Below are 18,266 nucleotides of genomic sequence, written 5' to 3' on the forward strand. Positions count from 1 at the left end.
TTGGAGTAAGACTCTATGACAATTTGGGTGACAATGGTGTTGCACGCAATAAGCGAGCTATCGAGATTGAAATAGGTGGAACACAAAAATGGGGGGAAAACGAGTGGCCTCCCGAGAGGATAATACAGCATTATGGGCCGGCCACTTGGAATCCTAATGACTTGATAACAGGAGCCCGGGAACCAATTTATAACCTAAATCGCATAATTCGCTTACAGGCAGTTTTAGAAATTATTACCAACAAAACTGCCGATGCTATAGATCTCTTGAATCAACAATCTCGAGAGATGCGCACTGCGATCCTGCAACACCGCATGGTTTTGGATTATTTGTTGGCTGAAGAGGGAGGAGTATGTGGGAAGCTAAACATTTCTAATTGTTGTCTAAAAATCAGTGATGTAGGTGAAGTGGTTTTACAACTGACCACAGACATTAGAAAACTAGCTCATGTCCCCACTCAAACATGGAATGGCTGGGATGACTGGGATAGTGATTTGTGGTCCTGGCTACCAGGAACACCATGGATAAAACGACTCTTATTTTATCCGCTATGTGGGTTAGCAGCCTTATTGTTTTTGCCTTGTATTATACCATGCCTAATTCAATTAATTCAAAGCGTAGTAACTCGTATGCAAGCGATCACTGTGACTTCACCCGATGGGGTTAAACATATCAGATTTGTAAGGCAGGCTGAACACATAACTGTTAGAATCATATAACTTTGCTATTTTTTTTTGTCAGCTAAACCGCGTGGTAGCTTCCGCTCCCAACCCCCACTTCCCGCCTTTGCTTATGAATCCACTATAGATGTGGAAAAGGAGACTCATGATGAACTGCAAAACTTAACTTTATTGCAGAACGTATATAAACAAGATTAACAAGAACTAACAACAAACAGAGACAAACAAAAACTGTAGAAACAGCTTATTCACAGCAGTCATAGTAGTAACAGTAAAGCAAATAACATAACATAAAGAAAGCACCGAAAATTGCAATCCCTAACAACAAACAAAATAACACCCGCAGACGCCCCCAATCAATCTCTTCAACATCTTCGCGACGGGCAGTGCCAACTCTCTCTCCCTCTGCCCCCGCAGCAGGTCTCACAAAGCTAGAAATGATACAACAACAAAAAGAGATCCTTAACAACCACGAAAAAAAAAAAGGGGGACCCCTTGAGATTAATGATACCAACCTCACTGATCGCCTCACGTGATCAGATGCTTGACTGGGCCCTTCCTCTGCATCATCTGGTGGTGGCTGAATAGTGACATTCTAATAATAAAAAAGACATTACACCACCATAGCCAAGCAACAGGAAAAATAAAGGAATAAAAGAAAGGAGAGAACATTACCACTGGCAGATTCATAGGTATCTTGAAAATAAATGCTGGAGATAGTGACTCCTGCTGCTCAGGTGGTGCGAGTATGCGTGGCACCTCGTGGTTGCCCCTTTTATAAATTCCAAGTCTGGGATTGCGCACGCGCAGTCCCTCCCTTGGAAAGATCTGGAAAGAGACCTGGGAACTCATATACCCAGTTCCCTCTTCCAGAGAACGTTAACATTGAAGCGGGAATCCTGGGTGGTAGTCCGGCTTGCCTTCAAAGCCACAATTCCAACCTGGCGCAGGCGCAGTTACCCCATCTTTGGAAAAAAAACACTGTCCAGCCTCTGTGAAGCCTATCTCAACCATGATGAAATGATAAATGTCAAAAAGAAATTGTTTCCAATTGATACCCCCCAAAAAGAAAAAAAAACAAAACAAACCCATGTTTATTCCCCCCCCCAATTTGAAGGCAGACCTGAAAATATTGGGACTCACGGGGTGGGAAGAAATATGGTCATTATATTGATATCTAAATCTATGTTTTTAATTATTAATATACTTATTGTTAACCTATTAATTTTTTATTTGTGTTATATCTGTAATTTTGAATAGATTATTTGACATCATTGGATCAGTGAACATCATACCAACACAATGCTATATGTGAATTGGATTGAGGTATGTTACCTTGGGGTGGTCCATGTTAAAAATGAAGAAACCCCTCAACGTATCATACAACAATAGGAATCTACTTTGTAATCACGCATATAAGAATACTTGTAATTAAGTCCCCTCACCCTTTCTCCCCCCACCTTTTCTCCTCTTCTTTTTCTTTCTCCCTTTCCCCCCTCCAACCTTGGTGAGCGATGTTGAGCCACGGGGTGGTGTCAGAGACTGAAAAGGTTAATTAATGTCTCAACATCGCTAAATGATAGAGAGAACTGACAAACCACAATGCTAAAAAAACTTCAACAACTGTGAGGGAATGTCTAGACAAATATCCTGTTTTGTAGCTGAAGCAGCAACATATGCCTAGTAACTCCAAGAACTGCAAAATGGGGTATCTTGTTTTGTACCCTTCCCCCAGAATAGAGCCAAACCCTGTGCATGAGCTCAGGCCCTGGACAGTACTAAGCATGCACAGCACTGCCAAGTGACTGCATAATGGAGGCCAGCTCTGGGGGACGCAAAATGACTTTGTGGACACCGTCTTACTAGCAATCAGGTAACAACATGCTTCAGGTAACCGCACGGCTTACAAAGGACAAGCGGGCCTTGCATTTGCAGAGAGCTAACACATACCACCACAGAGACAGATCAACAGGATGCAGCAATCACAAGCTAAACCACAGGCAGGAAACACCTGACCTACAAAGGACTACAAAAAGGGTCGCCGCATGAACCCTGGTGTGTGTGTGTGTGTGGACCCCCACCCCACTCAGACGGACCTTCGGGACGCCGATTCTCCGTGGGGGGCATCGTCATCCTTTTGAGGCACCCACCCCACCCACTCTGTACAACGGACTTTCAGGACGCTGACTCTCCGTGGTGGTATTTTCTCCCCTCTTTTTCTCTCTTCCTCTTTCTCTTTCTCCCCCCCCCCCCCTTACCCTTTGTGTGTGAATGAAATAAAGAACCAACATATGCGTATGACACCGTTGTGTCTTAATTCTGTAACCGAGAAATTCGTACCTCTCACGACCGGACCTTTATCGGTTCGTGACAAGGTGGCACGTGAACCTTGGGTGAGCTGTTTTTCCCATATGCCTCTGTCGTAGTTCAGCCACAACAGCCTCCCAAAACCACAACAGCTCCCAAAAGCATGAGCATCATGCATAGATGAGTGCCTACGGCCTCCCCAAGCAAAGAGCGAGTGTTGGAGTTCTGGTTTAAGCACTCCTCTTGCTTTGTTTTTTTCTGGCACTGCTGAACTGGGAGGACTTGGAGGGATTTTTCAGCCTGTTTTCCTGTGTAAATTGAGCTTATGAGATTTCATTATCTGTCTTCAGTCTATCTATCTTTCACTGCATGGTGTGAAATGATTACAATTTTTTTTTTTTTTAATTCACTGTTCAATCTTAATGAAATTGGAAGCAGAGGTAGAGATTCCCAGATAATTCAGTTCCTACAAGCCTTAGAATATCAGTAGCTGGGTAAGACGTGACTCAGTGCTGACATTGAGAGAGAGAGACAAGCAGAGGTCAAAAGTTAAATGTCTCCTTGGGTAGCAAACCACGAGCTAAGGAGGGAGCGAATCTTGGTCCTCAGACTATCATGTACTTCCTCAGCCTTGTCTAGTGAGTGAGATGGAAAAGCTGGAGCTGTTGTAATGGGAGAGATGGCAGATGTAGAGGACAAGAAGGGAAAAAAACACTACATTAGATCCATTCTTATGGAATTATTTGTGGGGGTTTTTTTCTTGCTTTCCCTATGGCAGTTTACTGTAGATGAGAGAGTCTGCAGGACAGGTGGGCAGTTGTACAGGTAGTGTGTTTCAAATTGTTCTGAGGCGTCTCATGCAGACGCTTGTTCTGTGCATAGGGCAGTTCTGGTAAGTCATGGTGGTGGTCTTCCTTGAGGAGCTGAATAGTGGAGGAGAGGTTCTTAGTTTTGATATAGCAATAAGATCTATTCCTTACCCTTCAAATCCTGAATGAGAGTAAAGCACTAACATTTCGATTATGGACTGAAGGAGAAATATGCAGCTGTCAGCATGCTTATGTTGATTTTTTAAATCAGGAAATATTATTAATTATCATCATGTAGACCTCTGTTAACTCTTTTTTAAGAACTATCAAACTGAATCTCATATTTTATTTTCTTTTGCACGCCCAGAAAGATTTTTTTATCATGGTGGATTCTCTAAGCCATGCATACTCAATCCTGTGGCTGCTAGTGATACTGTGGAAAAACAGAAATATTTTGCTCTTTTATGTTAAGGTTAGAATTTCATAGCCAGTCTTCTGCACAAGTATACAATGTATACTGTGTATTAGGTATGAAACATTGTGGTGGACTGAAGAAAAATACTTTTTTTTTTTTATGTTAAAAATAACCATAAAGCAGAATTATGCGCAGTTAGAGAAATAGCTTGGTCAGAATTATTCAGGAAACTGTAAACACTTCATTCTGCCTCCATTTTTTTTTTTAATATCCTAAGTATGGTTTGATGTATTCTCATTTTTTAAGGGACAAAATCAATTTTGAAGACTGCAAAGAACATCTGATTTAAGTTTTCTCCCGTTTTCTAGTGATTTATTAAATTATTAGTGATATCTATTTTTATATAACTTCTTAAATGGGATTTTAGTGATTTATTGACTGACTTTAAGAAAATCTGTACATCTTTTGCCCTTCAGGTAGAAATCAATATATTAATATTGAACTAGAATAAATTCTTCTGCCAATGATAACCATTTTCTCCCGCTGTGAGGGGTGCTGCAATACAGAAAATAACTTGAATTGAATAGGCCTCTAGTATTGTATTATTTCTGGTGACATTTGTGTATCTTTATTCTCATTGTGTTATTTTTAGTATAGATACGAAGTAAGTAGACAAAATAATTTGTATATGTGAACTCACTTTTAAACTCATTTTATGAGAGACTTTTATGTAGTAGAATACAGGACTCCTTTTTTGTAGTAAAACTTGCTTTTCACTTCGCTTTTTTGAAGGGTCAGACTGAAGGTTTCTACCTGTCCCTGTTCTTTGATGGGATATAATGTGGTTTTGTCTTGTGATTATAAAACATAATGGTTTAAACTATCTAAGATCATATTGTGACTACAAAGATGAATTATTTATTTGAAAATGAAGTATTTATTTAAAGCAAAATGAAATATGCTGGTTGAAAATATGTCCCAACATAGCAATTCAGTGTAAAATTTAAGTGTAGAAATTTGTGAATAAAATCAAGGAAACTCCATAAAATTCCTTAAATAAAACCAACCTTTTTTTTTTTTTTTTTGGTAAAATACAATGGTTTTCCTTTGTGTAGCACCCTGCAGATAAAACTAGAATGTAGTGATCAATATTAGCTTTATATTATTATAACACTGTTACAAACTGTGTATTCACACTTTATTAAAATAATCTAGTGTTAATATAATCTGGTATTCATATAGCATTGGGATATTGCTTTTATTCTCAGATGATACCATGAATCGTGACTGGATGTCATAATAATTAACTGTAAACAACACTGACTTAATTCTGCCTCGTCTTTTCTAAACATGGAAAAAAAACTATACTCATGACTGTGCTTAAACATTGATGTTTTAGAAACTTGAAAGTTAGCGGACATTATACTTATCCTTGGAAAATGAAAAGGAGTCAGATTTTTACTTAATCTGGTATGTGTCTTCCTCATGCAATGTTTTTTGATAGAACTACAGAGGTTTTTTTTCCTCAAAGTCACTTTATTGGGGTCTTGTTCAGAGTATTATTGAATGCCCTCAGCATCCATGAGCTGGGGAAGCTGAACATGTTAACTTAAAATTTCACACTTCTGTTTCATATGTTTGTGTGGGTTAAATATCCAGTAAACCACCATAACCTTATTAAATATTTCAGTAGAGGAAAAAATGTAAACAAGAGGGTTTTTTGCTTGTATTTATAACAAATCTAGGGAGTAGTAACACTTCTTCAGACAGAGAAGTAATGTTTCCCAAACTGCTATTCAGGATAAGGTTTTTCTTCCTGTCTCCCCATCCTTAGCCTAGCATTCCTCTGTTCTCAGCACACATTTTTCTCAGATTTGATACAGCTATTTTGATATTACCTCTGGTTGAAGAGGTGAGAAGAGCTGAACTGAATTTAACTATTGTTCCACAGAGAGTACTGAGTGCCTATAAAAGTTATCATAGCTGATTTGATTATAGTGGACTCATTTCTTGTTGATAAAGTGCTTAATGTATTGCTTTTTTACAAAAAAAAAAAAAAAAAAAAAAAAAAAGACTTTTATAAGCCCCGATGTTTAAAACTCAGCCTGCATCTTTTCACCTAAAAGATTAGGATGTCAAGCTGCATAGTTTCCACTAAAGTAAATTTTGTAATAAACAATGATTTGTATGTGGAAAATGCGGTGCTGTACTGAGAAAAATATGTTAGCATTAAACATGCAATGAACATCAGTTCCTGAAAGTCTTATTATGTTTATAATATCAACTACTTTGAAGCAAGCTGATGAATTTAGCAATCAGAAATGAAATTATGGGAATATGTAAATCGGATATCCCTTCAGTAGCAACATTGGCATGCTTAGGAAGGTATTTGAATTAATGAAAGATCAGACCCCAAATGCTATAATTATGCTCTGGAGAAGGAACAAGATGGAGACACAGGCTAAGTCTATTAGAGACAGAAGAAAACAGAGCATAGTAGGGGTAGAGAATCACTCCAGATGCTGTTGTGAGGAGTAAAGCCAGTCTCCTTAAATTAATATGACTCAATTGGCCCAGAAAGCCTCTCCTCCGACAGCACTAAAAGAGCTAAAGCAACAGCTGTAAGGAATCCAGAGGTGATGGGGATGTGAGAGGAAAAGGAAGGACCAGCAAAATCAAAACAGAGGAAGAATGAAGATGATGCGATAGCTGCTACAAACCAGCCGCTTTGTCCTCTGTCCCTTGCCACTGACATTCTCCCACTGGTTAGTATTGCTCAGAGGCTTTGGAGAATACATTGTCTTAATGGTGACAGGAGGACAAGAAGCACAGGCGGACAATTAATAGTGGCTGCCAAAATCCTCTGGTAAATGATTTGGTAGGGACTTTTGGGTCAGCCTTAAGACAGTTGGCCTTATGCTATATTATACTTTTAGCACAAGTCAGGGAAATAACTTTGTTGCTGTAATCAGACTTTTTCCTCCTCTTTTTGAAAAATTAGTATTTCTGCTGGCTTGGCTTATTTTGTTCTGATTTTAACCAAATGGAAATTTCAGGCAGTGTTTGAGTTTTGCCTACTTTATCTAATTGAACCTGCACCTATGGATTGTTGTATGGAAGGCCTTAATGCAATAACGTATAACAGGTAAACTATTATGTAAGGCTGTACGTAGTACCTAATACTATTTAACTTCCTTTGCATGAGAAGCTGCTTGTATGTAAACAGCTATAAGCATACACAGCTCGTCCTCTTGGCTATCAGAGTAATTCTCCACAAGTGGGAAGCCACTTCTACAAGCTGCGTGTTACCCAGGATACATTTATTCTTTTATGACTTGCTATAGTTACAGTCAAGCCAGAGCAGACTTATCACCAGTCCAAATCTTTTTGCTCTTAGTATTTTTTGCAAGCAGGCAGGACAGAATTGCCTTAGTTTAGTGTTGGGTTTTTTATCTTGTCTGGTACCTGAAGGATATTTCACAATTTCTGTAGAATATCCAGAATATCCGGAAACATTTCTCATGCCTGTCAAAACCAGTTGGTTTGTTTTTATATTAGTAATGTAGAACAACTATGCACAGGTATTCTGATTGAAAAGAAAATATATGTTATTTTAACTTGTAAAAGATGTTGATGAGAAGTGGAAGAGAGAGTGAGGATTGTATAAGTAGTCTCCCAAATGCTTGGAAGGGGTGATATCTGCAGTAGTTTGTCTTAAAAGGAGGCTATAAATGACCAGCACCAGAGAGTCAATATATATAGCTTGTTCAATATTTCCAGTCTGGTACTTTTATGTAATCGGTATTTTTTTTTCATAGCCAGAGGCACTGACAAATGACAATCTGGTAGTTTGAAAAGAAAGTGGTAATATATGATGGTGTAAACATCATGATTGAAAGGAAAACAGGATGCTGAGGCACATGTATTTATTCCAGAGCTATCGAGTTAAAGACTGGGGATGGTACTTTCAAGGTATAGATTCCATAAGAAACCAAATAGAAGTTTTTTAGTTTTTGAAACACAGGAGGTATATAGGAAATAACTTGGCTTATGCAAGGATATGGATATTTCTCTCAGGAAAAGACGTGAAATAGTAAAATTGTAATAACTATCTGCTTCTAATGTAAGAAAAATCAATTTATTTAAATATGGCAGAAAAATTAAGAACTATGTTCACATAGAGTTGGAATAAAATCACTTTTTTTTTAGCTAAAAAAAGCCTCAGCCTGTTATTAAGATAATTCCATCAGTATTACAGATGTCCTTGAAAACTTAAGAATAAGCTATATTTGAAGAAACTAGGCCATATTGTTATTTTTAATATACTGGGATCTGTTATGTGAGTAGTTTGATTTGTGATACCTGGAAATATATTGAAGATGTAGAACACAATTTTTTCTTATCATTAACATTGTTTGCTCAGTTATAGCTTTGCAGAGCAGGTAAAATATCAAAATATTGTAAATACCAGACATTGCAAATTAAACATGGTATCAAATTAGGACATAGTCCCAATATAGTGCTATTGTGTGTAGAGGTAAATGGAAAAGTTATTTAGTAGAGGCTTGTTCTTAGATTTTTGTGCTACATCAATATGGAAATTAATATATTTCAGTGGCACACATGTGTTACCAAATCAGTGAGCAGGTTTTTAGACTTACAGTTCAATTTCTTGTATTTAACTTGAAGCATTATAGTTAGCATGCAGTAGCAATGGAGTTTTTGCAGGGAAAAAAAAAAGCCTCTTCGTTTTCCCTGCAGTATTTCTAAAAACAGTTCTAAAATTAAATTGAATTAATATACCAATGGGAAACAACTGTGTAACTTGTGTTAGAAACACAAAATAGACCTCAGGTCACACACTTTACAGTGCATGTACACTTAACTGAAATGACTGTTATCACAATTTCGTGTCACACTAGAAAGGGATTTGAAATGCAAATTTAAAGGAATATGGCTCATTTTAACAATTATGTCTCACAGGAAATAATGGGAGAGAGATGTGGGGTTTTTTTTGTTTTTTGGGTTGTTTTTTTTTTTTAATATTAATCCTTTGGTGAATATCTTTATAAAACTATGAGGAATTAGTTTGATTGCAAAGTATCAACATTTGAAGACAATACTTTTTAACTACATAAGTTTTAATAAAATTACTAAATTGCCAAGGTCATCTCTTATCTGAACCAACAATAGATCATTTTTCAATGCTTCTAAGGCCCAGAGAATGCTTTTTAACTCTTTATCCACGCAGGAACACAGGAAAGGGAAGACACAAAGGTAACACACAGATTTTTGGAACCTCTTTGGGCAGAGGTGGTAGGCAGCTTTTAGAACTGTGGTTACTCAGCTGGTACTTTCAAAAGGTTTTCAAGAGACAATATCATGTAATTCTAAACTCCAAGTGGGATCATTCTGAGGAGCAAGGAAATTGAGACAAAATTTATTAATGTCTTCAAAATAGGTTCATCGCAGTAGGTTGACATGAGGGAAAATTTCAGTTTGCAAGCCTTGACTTCCTCTTTCCTTTCTCACCTTGTGAATGTAAAGGTATGAGAAACTTTTATTAGAGGAAGAGACAAATTCAGGTTCACTTATTTTTATTATGGTGAACAGGGAACTAGACAAAACTTCAGCTTGATCTTCTCATAAACCAGATTGTTGCCTTGGTGAAACTCAGTGTCAAGTCCTACCGGGCGATGTCCGCCTCTCAAAAGCTAATTATCAAGGAAAATTCAGTAAGTATTAGTGAGAAGAATTGGAAATGCATTTGGAGTTATACTTAATAGCAGCACAGGCAACAGTGACCTGGAATTACTGCAGCAAGCTGAGGTGTGACATTACTAGGCTATTAAAGTATAGTAGACTACTCCTTTTTGACCAACTAGACTAGAAGAATTTGTCTAGGTAAAATACAGGAATTTCAGCCTTTATATGTTGTTTTGTGAAGAATGAATTTCTCACTGTTTCTAGAAGGAAGAGATGAACTCCAGGGACAGAGTCTGGAAGATATTGCAACTTTCAAACAAATCTGTGACTATCTAATTAGGAGCTTTTATCAGAATATGAGAAGTTGTATATCTCCATTTAATTTGTTAAAATGTGGAGTTGCATTGTATCCACAGTTCTTTGTGTACAATAGCAGTCATAGACAGTCAGCAGTGCATCTGGTACAATGCTGGACCTTGTGTTTTTCTAATTAAATGGCATCAAAATATAGAAAAAAAAATATACAAAGCAGGATGGAATAGTAGTTTCCTAAGGCTCTCCAACCAAGCAGTTCGTATACCAAATCAAACACAATTTTTATATTCCTTATCAACTATTGATATAAACTGTTGCTTACACCACAAATAATTCTATTAATAATTTTAGTCACATAAAGTGAGAATGAAATCTCCTTATTATTTTACAGTATTTATTGTTTACTCAGAAAACAGGTCTGCAACAATTTTATTTTCTTTTGGTTTCTCATGTACAGTTGATATACAAATCCAGTACAACTGACAAAACGCACCCAGTTCTCCTTTATAGGTCGAATCTGCCCAGAGCCTACTGTCAACTCTTTCAAATGCTGCTTTTTTCACAGTTGATAATAATATTCAAATAATAATAATAATTCCTATAATTTATGTTAAGAAGAAAACACTTTGCTTTAAATAATTGTCAACTCCTTAGCAAACATTGCCTTCAGTTTTTCACTGTTTTATCACCTCTTCCATCTCCACCAGTTGCCCTGAGATTCCATAATTCAAAATAATAACACAATAACAGACATAATGCATACATAACAATGAAGATTGCATAGCTGCTTATAACAAAACAGCTAGGAAACAACATATGCTTGTTGTTGATCGTTTTAATCCTAAAAAAGTGCCAGTAATGTGTCTCCAGATTAAATCAATGTGATTTAACTGCCTGGAAAATTAATTCCTTCCTTATTTATAATAGAATCTTGAACAGAAGTACACGCTCTTAATGGATAAATTTATTCTGGTAACCAAATGCCAGCAAATTGTTTTGGGGATGAATGTTTTCACAGTTATTTGATTCATATTGTTGCATCTGCATAGACACACTTATGTCAACCTTATGCTTTTACACAATTTAAGGCAGAAAATAAATTTATGTAAATGACTGAAGAATAGTACATTAATGTGAAACTCAAGAACACAGATTTCTGAAAGTGGTGCATAGTACCTTTACATGCTTTTAGTATCTACAGCTTAGCCTAAATTAAGGAAAGGCAATACAATATTTTTTTCTTAAAACATTTTGTGCCAGCTAGTGCCTCTGACAGAAATTGGCCTGTTTGTGTTATTCCTTTGCTACAGGGCTTTTCCATAACAATAAATTATTGTTAAGCATGTCTGTCTACTACAATGAAAAGATGAAAGATTACCCATAGAATAGTTTCTGATTACGTTTAAGAGAAAAATGCTATTTCGTTCAATGTCAAGAGGAAATGAGATTACAGAAAGAGTTGCATGATATATGTACATGTTAACTAAGAAACAGCAAATAAAGTCAAGAAAATTATGCCATTCTGGTACCCACTTAGGTAAGCAGGAAAGAACTCTGACAAATGGTTAGTTTACATAATATGGGAAAAGCAATCAAACTAGTTTATTTCAAATCATCATCCACTCAAATATTTTTCTTTTTTTTTCTTTTTTTTTTATTGTTTATGCAGTAGATAAAAAAAGTTTGATGTAAGATTTGATTTGACAAAATAGCTTTTTGTCAGTTTTATTTGTTCTTGGCAAAATAAAGTTACTGGCAGCTGTCTAAACCAAGAAAGTTGGCACAGTGAGGGCTTTAAAAAGAGAATCAAATGTCAGTGAGGAACTATTGTGAGCATATTGTTCATGTTCATTTTGTTAGGTAAAATACTGTGATTGAATCAACAGGGATACATTACTGCTCTTTGAATGCATGTGTTGCAAGGTCATTCACAAAGAATCAACCTGCTCCACACAAAGGATAAGCATTTTTAGGTATCCAAAACTGTTATCTACTAGACCTTGATACATAAAAGTGTCTCTAAAGTCCATGTGCACAGCTGTGTAGAAATTTGTGCAGCATAACTCTTAGACGTCATTAATCTGAGCATCACTGTATGTCCTGTTAACAGCCTGACTTCAAGGCATACACTGATGGTCTATATTCAGGGGAAAGTTTCTTTGGCTCCTTGAATGAACAAGTTTCATAAAATTAAGTGTATTACAGAAAGAAGATTACAAGAAAGAGTGATATAATGGGCAGAAGTCCATAAGCACAAGAATGGCAATGCCCAGAACACAAGCACTTTCTCTTTGTAGTGATGTGCAGCAAGCTTGCGAATAGGACTAGCTCTAGGGATCTCCAATATTGCATTTTTTAATTGATCTTTGGTTGTAGTTAGTGGAAAGCAAGCCACAGGACTGACTGGGAGAGGGTGAGCAGAAAAAAAAAAAAAAACAGAACAAGAAATAAAGTGGCAACGAATAGTAAAACCGCTGAAAAATTCAACTGAAAATAATAAAAGTAGCATGAGAAGGAAATGTGCAAAAAAGAGGAGAGGGAAGACAGAAATGTATTTTAATGTTAGGTAGTCTTGTTCTCGCTCCCTTTTAGGGGATACCTGTCTCATATTTAGGGAATGAACTGAAAGCCCTTGCCAAGATAATAATAGGAATACCTGTAGATTGAGAGTCTCTCAGACCTTTAGTTGTCTTAGGAAAGCAACATATGATGTAATTGTAAAGTATTTTCTAAAGAATAATGGTGTTACTAACAACTTCGTTAACTTTGTCACAAGTAGTTGTGATTTGTTTATTAATATTCACTATACCGGATAATTATCTCAAGAACAACTTTACAAGTCACAGAACTCCTAATATTGGCAGAGAAACCTCTGAATGTTTGGAGGTACAACTGAAATAGTATTCTACCTATATTTGAGAGGTCAAAAGTAATGCTGAAAGTGTCATGTTAAGAAATTCCTTTTGGAATTTATCTTCTCACTTTTTCAGGGTTTGGGTTTTTTTTTTTTTTTTGTTTGATTAAAAAAAAAATATAATAAAGCAGCTACTCTTGTGTTGTCAGTAAGTAGTTGCTTCTCGGACCAGAAGATACAAGCGAGAACAAAAATTAAAACCAATAGTAAACTAGGCCAAAGTTTTCAAGCTGATTATGGGCAGAGTCCCCTGCTATTGCAAAAACAGCCCTATTGACTTTGTGAGGATTTCCCCCCATATTTACCTCATATTTCTTTTTTGCTTCTATTTCACTTGAAAATTTTCTGAAAGTGTGTGCATAATTTCTCATTTTAGGTAAATCTTCAAAAATAAAAATAAACTAATTGAAGCAAAGAAACACTGTATGAATGTCTTGACAGTTTTAAGTTATCATACTAAATTAGTTGAGGTCATTATCAAAGTGTAAAACCATCTGTGCAACAAGTAGAAGCCCTTTAGTATACTATTTCTTGCAATTTTTAGTCTGAGAATATTTAAACGTTACTCCAATGATATATCATTCTCTGCTTACTTATACTTGGAAATCACAAGAAAGAAAAATCAAAGTGATGGATATTTCTATTATCATCTGCTTTTCTTAGTAGTTAAAAATGCAACATGTTGAAAACACAAAGTACATAGACGTATCTGTAATCCACTCAAAATTGTGTTTAGCTCTGCGTGTATGAATATGATGAGGTCTTGTCTTTTATGAGTTGTTTTATTTTTAATATTATATAAACATCTCATTTTTAATTAAGTTTGTTTGCTCACTCTGTTCATAAAATGATTAGAAGCTGTGTAATTGCAAGTATAAGTATCTCAGATGGCCTTCTGAATAAGCTGGGAATCCAAAGGGCAGCCTGCCCTTTTGCTTTGCCATTTTTGTGTGAAGGAGTGAAATGTCAAGTGAAACTACAAGAAGCAGATTCAATGTCAATATTCCTTCTATAGCACCGTATTCTGAAAAGCCATCGGAGGCAACTCCTTACATGCTCTCAGCACCTTGCCCTCGTGGGTGTGTGGCAAGGATAGAGGGACAATGAATAGGGAACTATAGCTGTCAACAAGTTTTTATAATAGTATACTGAATGGTGATTATTTCTGTCATTTAGAAAAGCTGGTGCAATGATACACTCTAATTTCTACAAATTTTAATTCTAAAAACTTTAGAGTTCAAGAAGTGGAATTTCCCTTATTTATTCGCCTTTCCTTTCCTCCTCTCCTATTCCAAATGAACAGTCCTGCTGCGTATGAGTAGAAGTTGTGTTCTGAGTTATTTTTTCTGTAAGTAGTATGGATATAAAGTTCATACAGGTGCATGCAGTAGCACAATCCTTTCAGGGCACCTCACTGGAAATAAACCACTTGTTGTGATATATTTTTTCCTCAGACTATGAATCTTATTGTTACAATTTATCTGTACAGTGCTCCCTCTTGCATAATTCAAAGGATCTAGCACTAAAATCAATGTGAAATAGAGTGAATGTGTACAAAAACTAGATATTAATGTCTAACTGGACATTACCAAAAATTAGGCATGTACTGTGAAGACCAATGACTTCTCAGCTTCACAATAATAGAGAATATTTGCATTTAGGCAAACTACCTGACCATTACTGCTATTTATCCTAAATAGCAAATTATGTACCTAAAGTAACAGCCAAAGGTTGGACCAGATGTGTATTAGTGTGCATCATGGAAAGACAAGAAAATCTGATCTCTCAAAGTAAGAAGCTTTTATGGGTCTTTGCTGGATCTTAGAAGATCTTACAGGTTCTGCTACAATAATGTGTCATCTTACATGTTTCACAGACAAAGCAAAGTGTGCTGGGACATTTTGGGCCAGCGAGGTGCTTGATATGACGTGACTGAACTGTTGTGGCTTGCTAGGATCCTGCAGAAAAAGTTTTCTTATTCTATCCAAATGTAATAGAACAGTATTCAGATTACTGCAACGTTATGCTCGTCACAGCTACTCTTTCATTCTGAAACTATGGGACATGAAAATTGTTGGGGAAAAAAAACAGAATAATAGTTTTTCCTGAGATGGTTTTACCAAAGATAGGAATAATTTTTGGGGAGTTCTCTTTTATAACAGCCTAAAAGAAACTGTAAGAAAGCCAAACAGAAATTATAATAAGAATAAGCTTAGTCTTGACACTGCAAACCTCTTTCTTGACTATTATTCCTGTCCAGGACTGTGAATAAATGCCGCAGCAGCTAGCTAGCATTGACCTCTGTGGCCCAGGTTGTACTGATGTTGGTATTCAAGCTGCCTCTGTAAAATTTGTGCAAAAGTTGGGATAAGGCATGCAACTGACTTTTTGTAGTTTAATGAATTAGTAGCTGGCAGCTGATGTGTGGTTATGTTAAAACAAGTTAACTTCAACTGTGGTTCAGTTTGTGAACTGTCCATCATAATCTCATCCTTGAAGATCTAATGGACAAAATATATGTTAAAAATGCATGAGTAGTTAGGTTCATCTTTTACATTCCTGGAAAATTTTATCCTGTCAAATGTAACCATTTGACAGACAAATTTAATTTAATATTTACATGGAGTTTACTAGCTTGCTCTGTAATTTATATTATGCATTTAGAAAAAGAAAACAAGCATATAGTGCTGTTCCAAAGTATGATATGCTAAAATATTTGGTTTCCTACAGAAAAGGTAGATTCCATATTTTCCTTGAAAGCTCTTATATGTAGATAGGATTTAGACACACTTCCTGATATTGTGAAACCTATCATAAGTATGAATCCCATGGTGCAGATTGTTGAAGTTATTTCAGTTTCTGCTTATTTTAGCAGTAAAGTGTTGAAAATGATTTTACACTTCCATGCTTGTACATTTTGAGGAATTCAAGGAAAAAATTACTCATGCTCTACTGATGATTAAAAATATGAAAATATTTATTTCCTTATTTATAAATATTAACTTCCTTAAATAGGCATACAGTGTTAATATCTAAGCTACAGATTCAGAACTGTTTTGTTGTTTTTAAAGATGAGGTAAGGTAGCTATGGATATGATAGGATTTTAATGATAAAAGGTGTAGAAAATGTATCCCAATGCATTTAGTAAAACTTGAAAACTGGTCTATCTTAGTTATCTTTTAGTAGTTTTTTATTTTGTTGTTTAACTAGAAATGATCTATAGTAATACTTTTCCTTAGAAGTGTAGTTCCTCCCAGCTCTGCCAAAAAAAACCCAAACAAAAAAACAAACAAAAACAAAAAAACCAACCAACCAAACAAAAAAACCCACACCAATGAGGGAATGGATTTTCAGACTACTTGCCACTGGAGACAAGTGTTCTGTAATGGAATCAGGAGAAGTAATTCAAAAAGTCTTTGCTTTTTCAGCCTTGCTTATTTGTGTTGACAGTTAACAGGAACTCCAAACGCTGTGCACTTTAAATTTTACGGTTCTTCATAGGTTATTAAATAAACATAGTGCATACCTTTGGGGATGTAGAAGTAAATTTGTTCACAAGTTTTTCTTATTAATTGATCTGCAGAATATTACTGTAATAATCTCTAGCAGACAAGAATATAGGAGGGGAAAAGGCTGTAGAGATGCACTGAGAGGTACTTGTTAGAAAAACATGAGAAGTCTTTCTGTCTAATTGTCATTGGATTTTTCATTTGGAATGCAGAGGCAAGCAAAAGCTTTCACCTCTTTCCATCTGGCCAGTATGTGATGAAGCATTTTGTTTCATGCTTGACATTTTTATGAATACGTGTATGTGGTGGGTATTTTGCAGGAGCTTCAGGATGGCATTGGGCGACAGCAAACTGTTGTCAAAACATTGAACGTAACTGGTGAAGAGATTATTGAGCAGTCGTCAGCAGCAGATGCTAAGGTGCTGAAGGAACAATTGGAAAGTTTGAACACCCGGTGGCAGGAGATCTGCAGACAGCTGGTAGAGAAAAAAAAGAGGTAGGTTAAAAGAGAGAAAAAAAATGTTATGAAATTATTTTGGTTATTTCAGATTTGCTTCAGGCTTAAACGTTCAAATGAGCTCTCAACTTCTGGCATTTTCATATTCATAATGAATTATCCGTAATTAAATTTCATATCCACCATCGCTTGTTTAAAACTTCTTTTCTATCTACTACTGTCAGTGACCACCACTCACTTCCATGCTCCGTATTTTTATAATTCCACTTCTAATGCTTAGAAAACCAAAGAAGCCTACCTTCTTCCTTAATTAAAAGTAGAGCAGATTGGAGCTTCATTTACAGAATTTACAGTTGATTTAGCATCTTTCTATTTGAGAGTATGTCATTAAAATATCTTTGTAATACTAATAATACCTTAGCTAATTGATACAGTTAATCCTAATCTAATTCTCTTCTCATCATTAATGTTATTAACATCTGCATTCATAGATTGGATTAAAAAAAAAGAATTGGTTAATTTAATGTTATTTATAATCACTTTTGGATCAATTTGTTATTCTCATGCAGTCACAGAAAGCTAGAGAGTTTGAGGTACAGATAATACAAAAAGGATTTGACTTCTTTGAAAAGATAATTTCCAATTTAAAAAAAAAAAAAAAGAAATAGTTTTGTTGCTGTTTATACTAGGTTTTATAAAAGCATACATTCTTAACTTAGATTCTAGGCTTAAAGTGGTACAACACTGCTTTAAAATGTGGTCAGTGGTAGAGATTTCTTTATGCATGTTTTTCAAAATCCAGAATATTCCTTACAGAGGTACAGTAACAAGTGCTAGAGATGTACTAGAAGAACTAGTAATGTGCAAGGTTTCTAATGCATCATGTACCTTTTTTGTTGTTGTTGTTATTTAGAGCCATGGTGGGCAAAAGCTGTGAAAATGCTTGCAGGAATGGTAAGGGCGTGTCCTGAAAGGTTTTAGTTGAGTTTAGTCATGATTACGGTTTCACTTGGAGCATGTTAAAAGGAGATGCAACAAGTAAACTACAGCTGTTAGAAGCTACAACAGTGCTTTAAATGTTTCTTTCTGCTGTATTTCCAGATGTTGATGGTAACGCTATTTGTTACACTAGGGAGTCCTTGGCCTTTATTTA

At 35.9% G+C, this 18,266-nt stretch overlaps 1 protein-coding gene across 11 annotated transcripts in view; it reads left to right on the forward strand.

The window, feature by feature from the left end:
* The window catches only part of DMD (dystrophin), a 1,302,935-nt gene that overhangs the window by 849,889 nt on the left and 434,780 nt on the right, over positions 1-18,266 (forward strand). For all 11 annotated transcript variants that reach the window (XM_086766697.1, XM_086766715.1, XM_086766672.1 and 8 more), the window contains one exon: positions 16,977-17,152. In XM_086766697.1, the coding sequence (XP_086622823.1) occupies positions 16,977-17,152 (176 nt within the window). The remainder of the gene's footprint in view (positions 1-16,976; positions 17,153-18,266) is intronic.

The sequence above is a fragment of the Chlamydotis macqueenii genome, chromosome 1, assembly GCF_036417535.1.
Source record: "Chlamydotis macqueenii isolate bChlMac1 chromosome 1, bChlMac1.mat, whole genome shotgun sequence".
Taxonomy (NCBI): Eukaryota; Metazoa; Chordata; class Aves; order Otidiformes; family Otididae; genus Chlamydotis; species Chlamydotis macqueenii.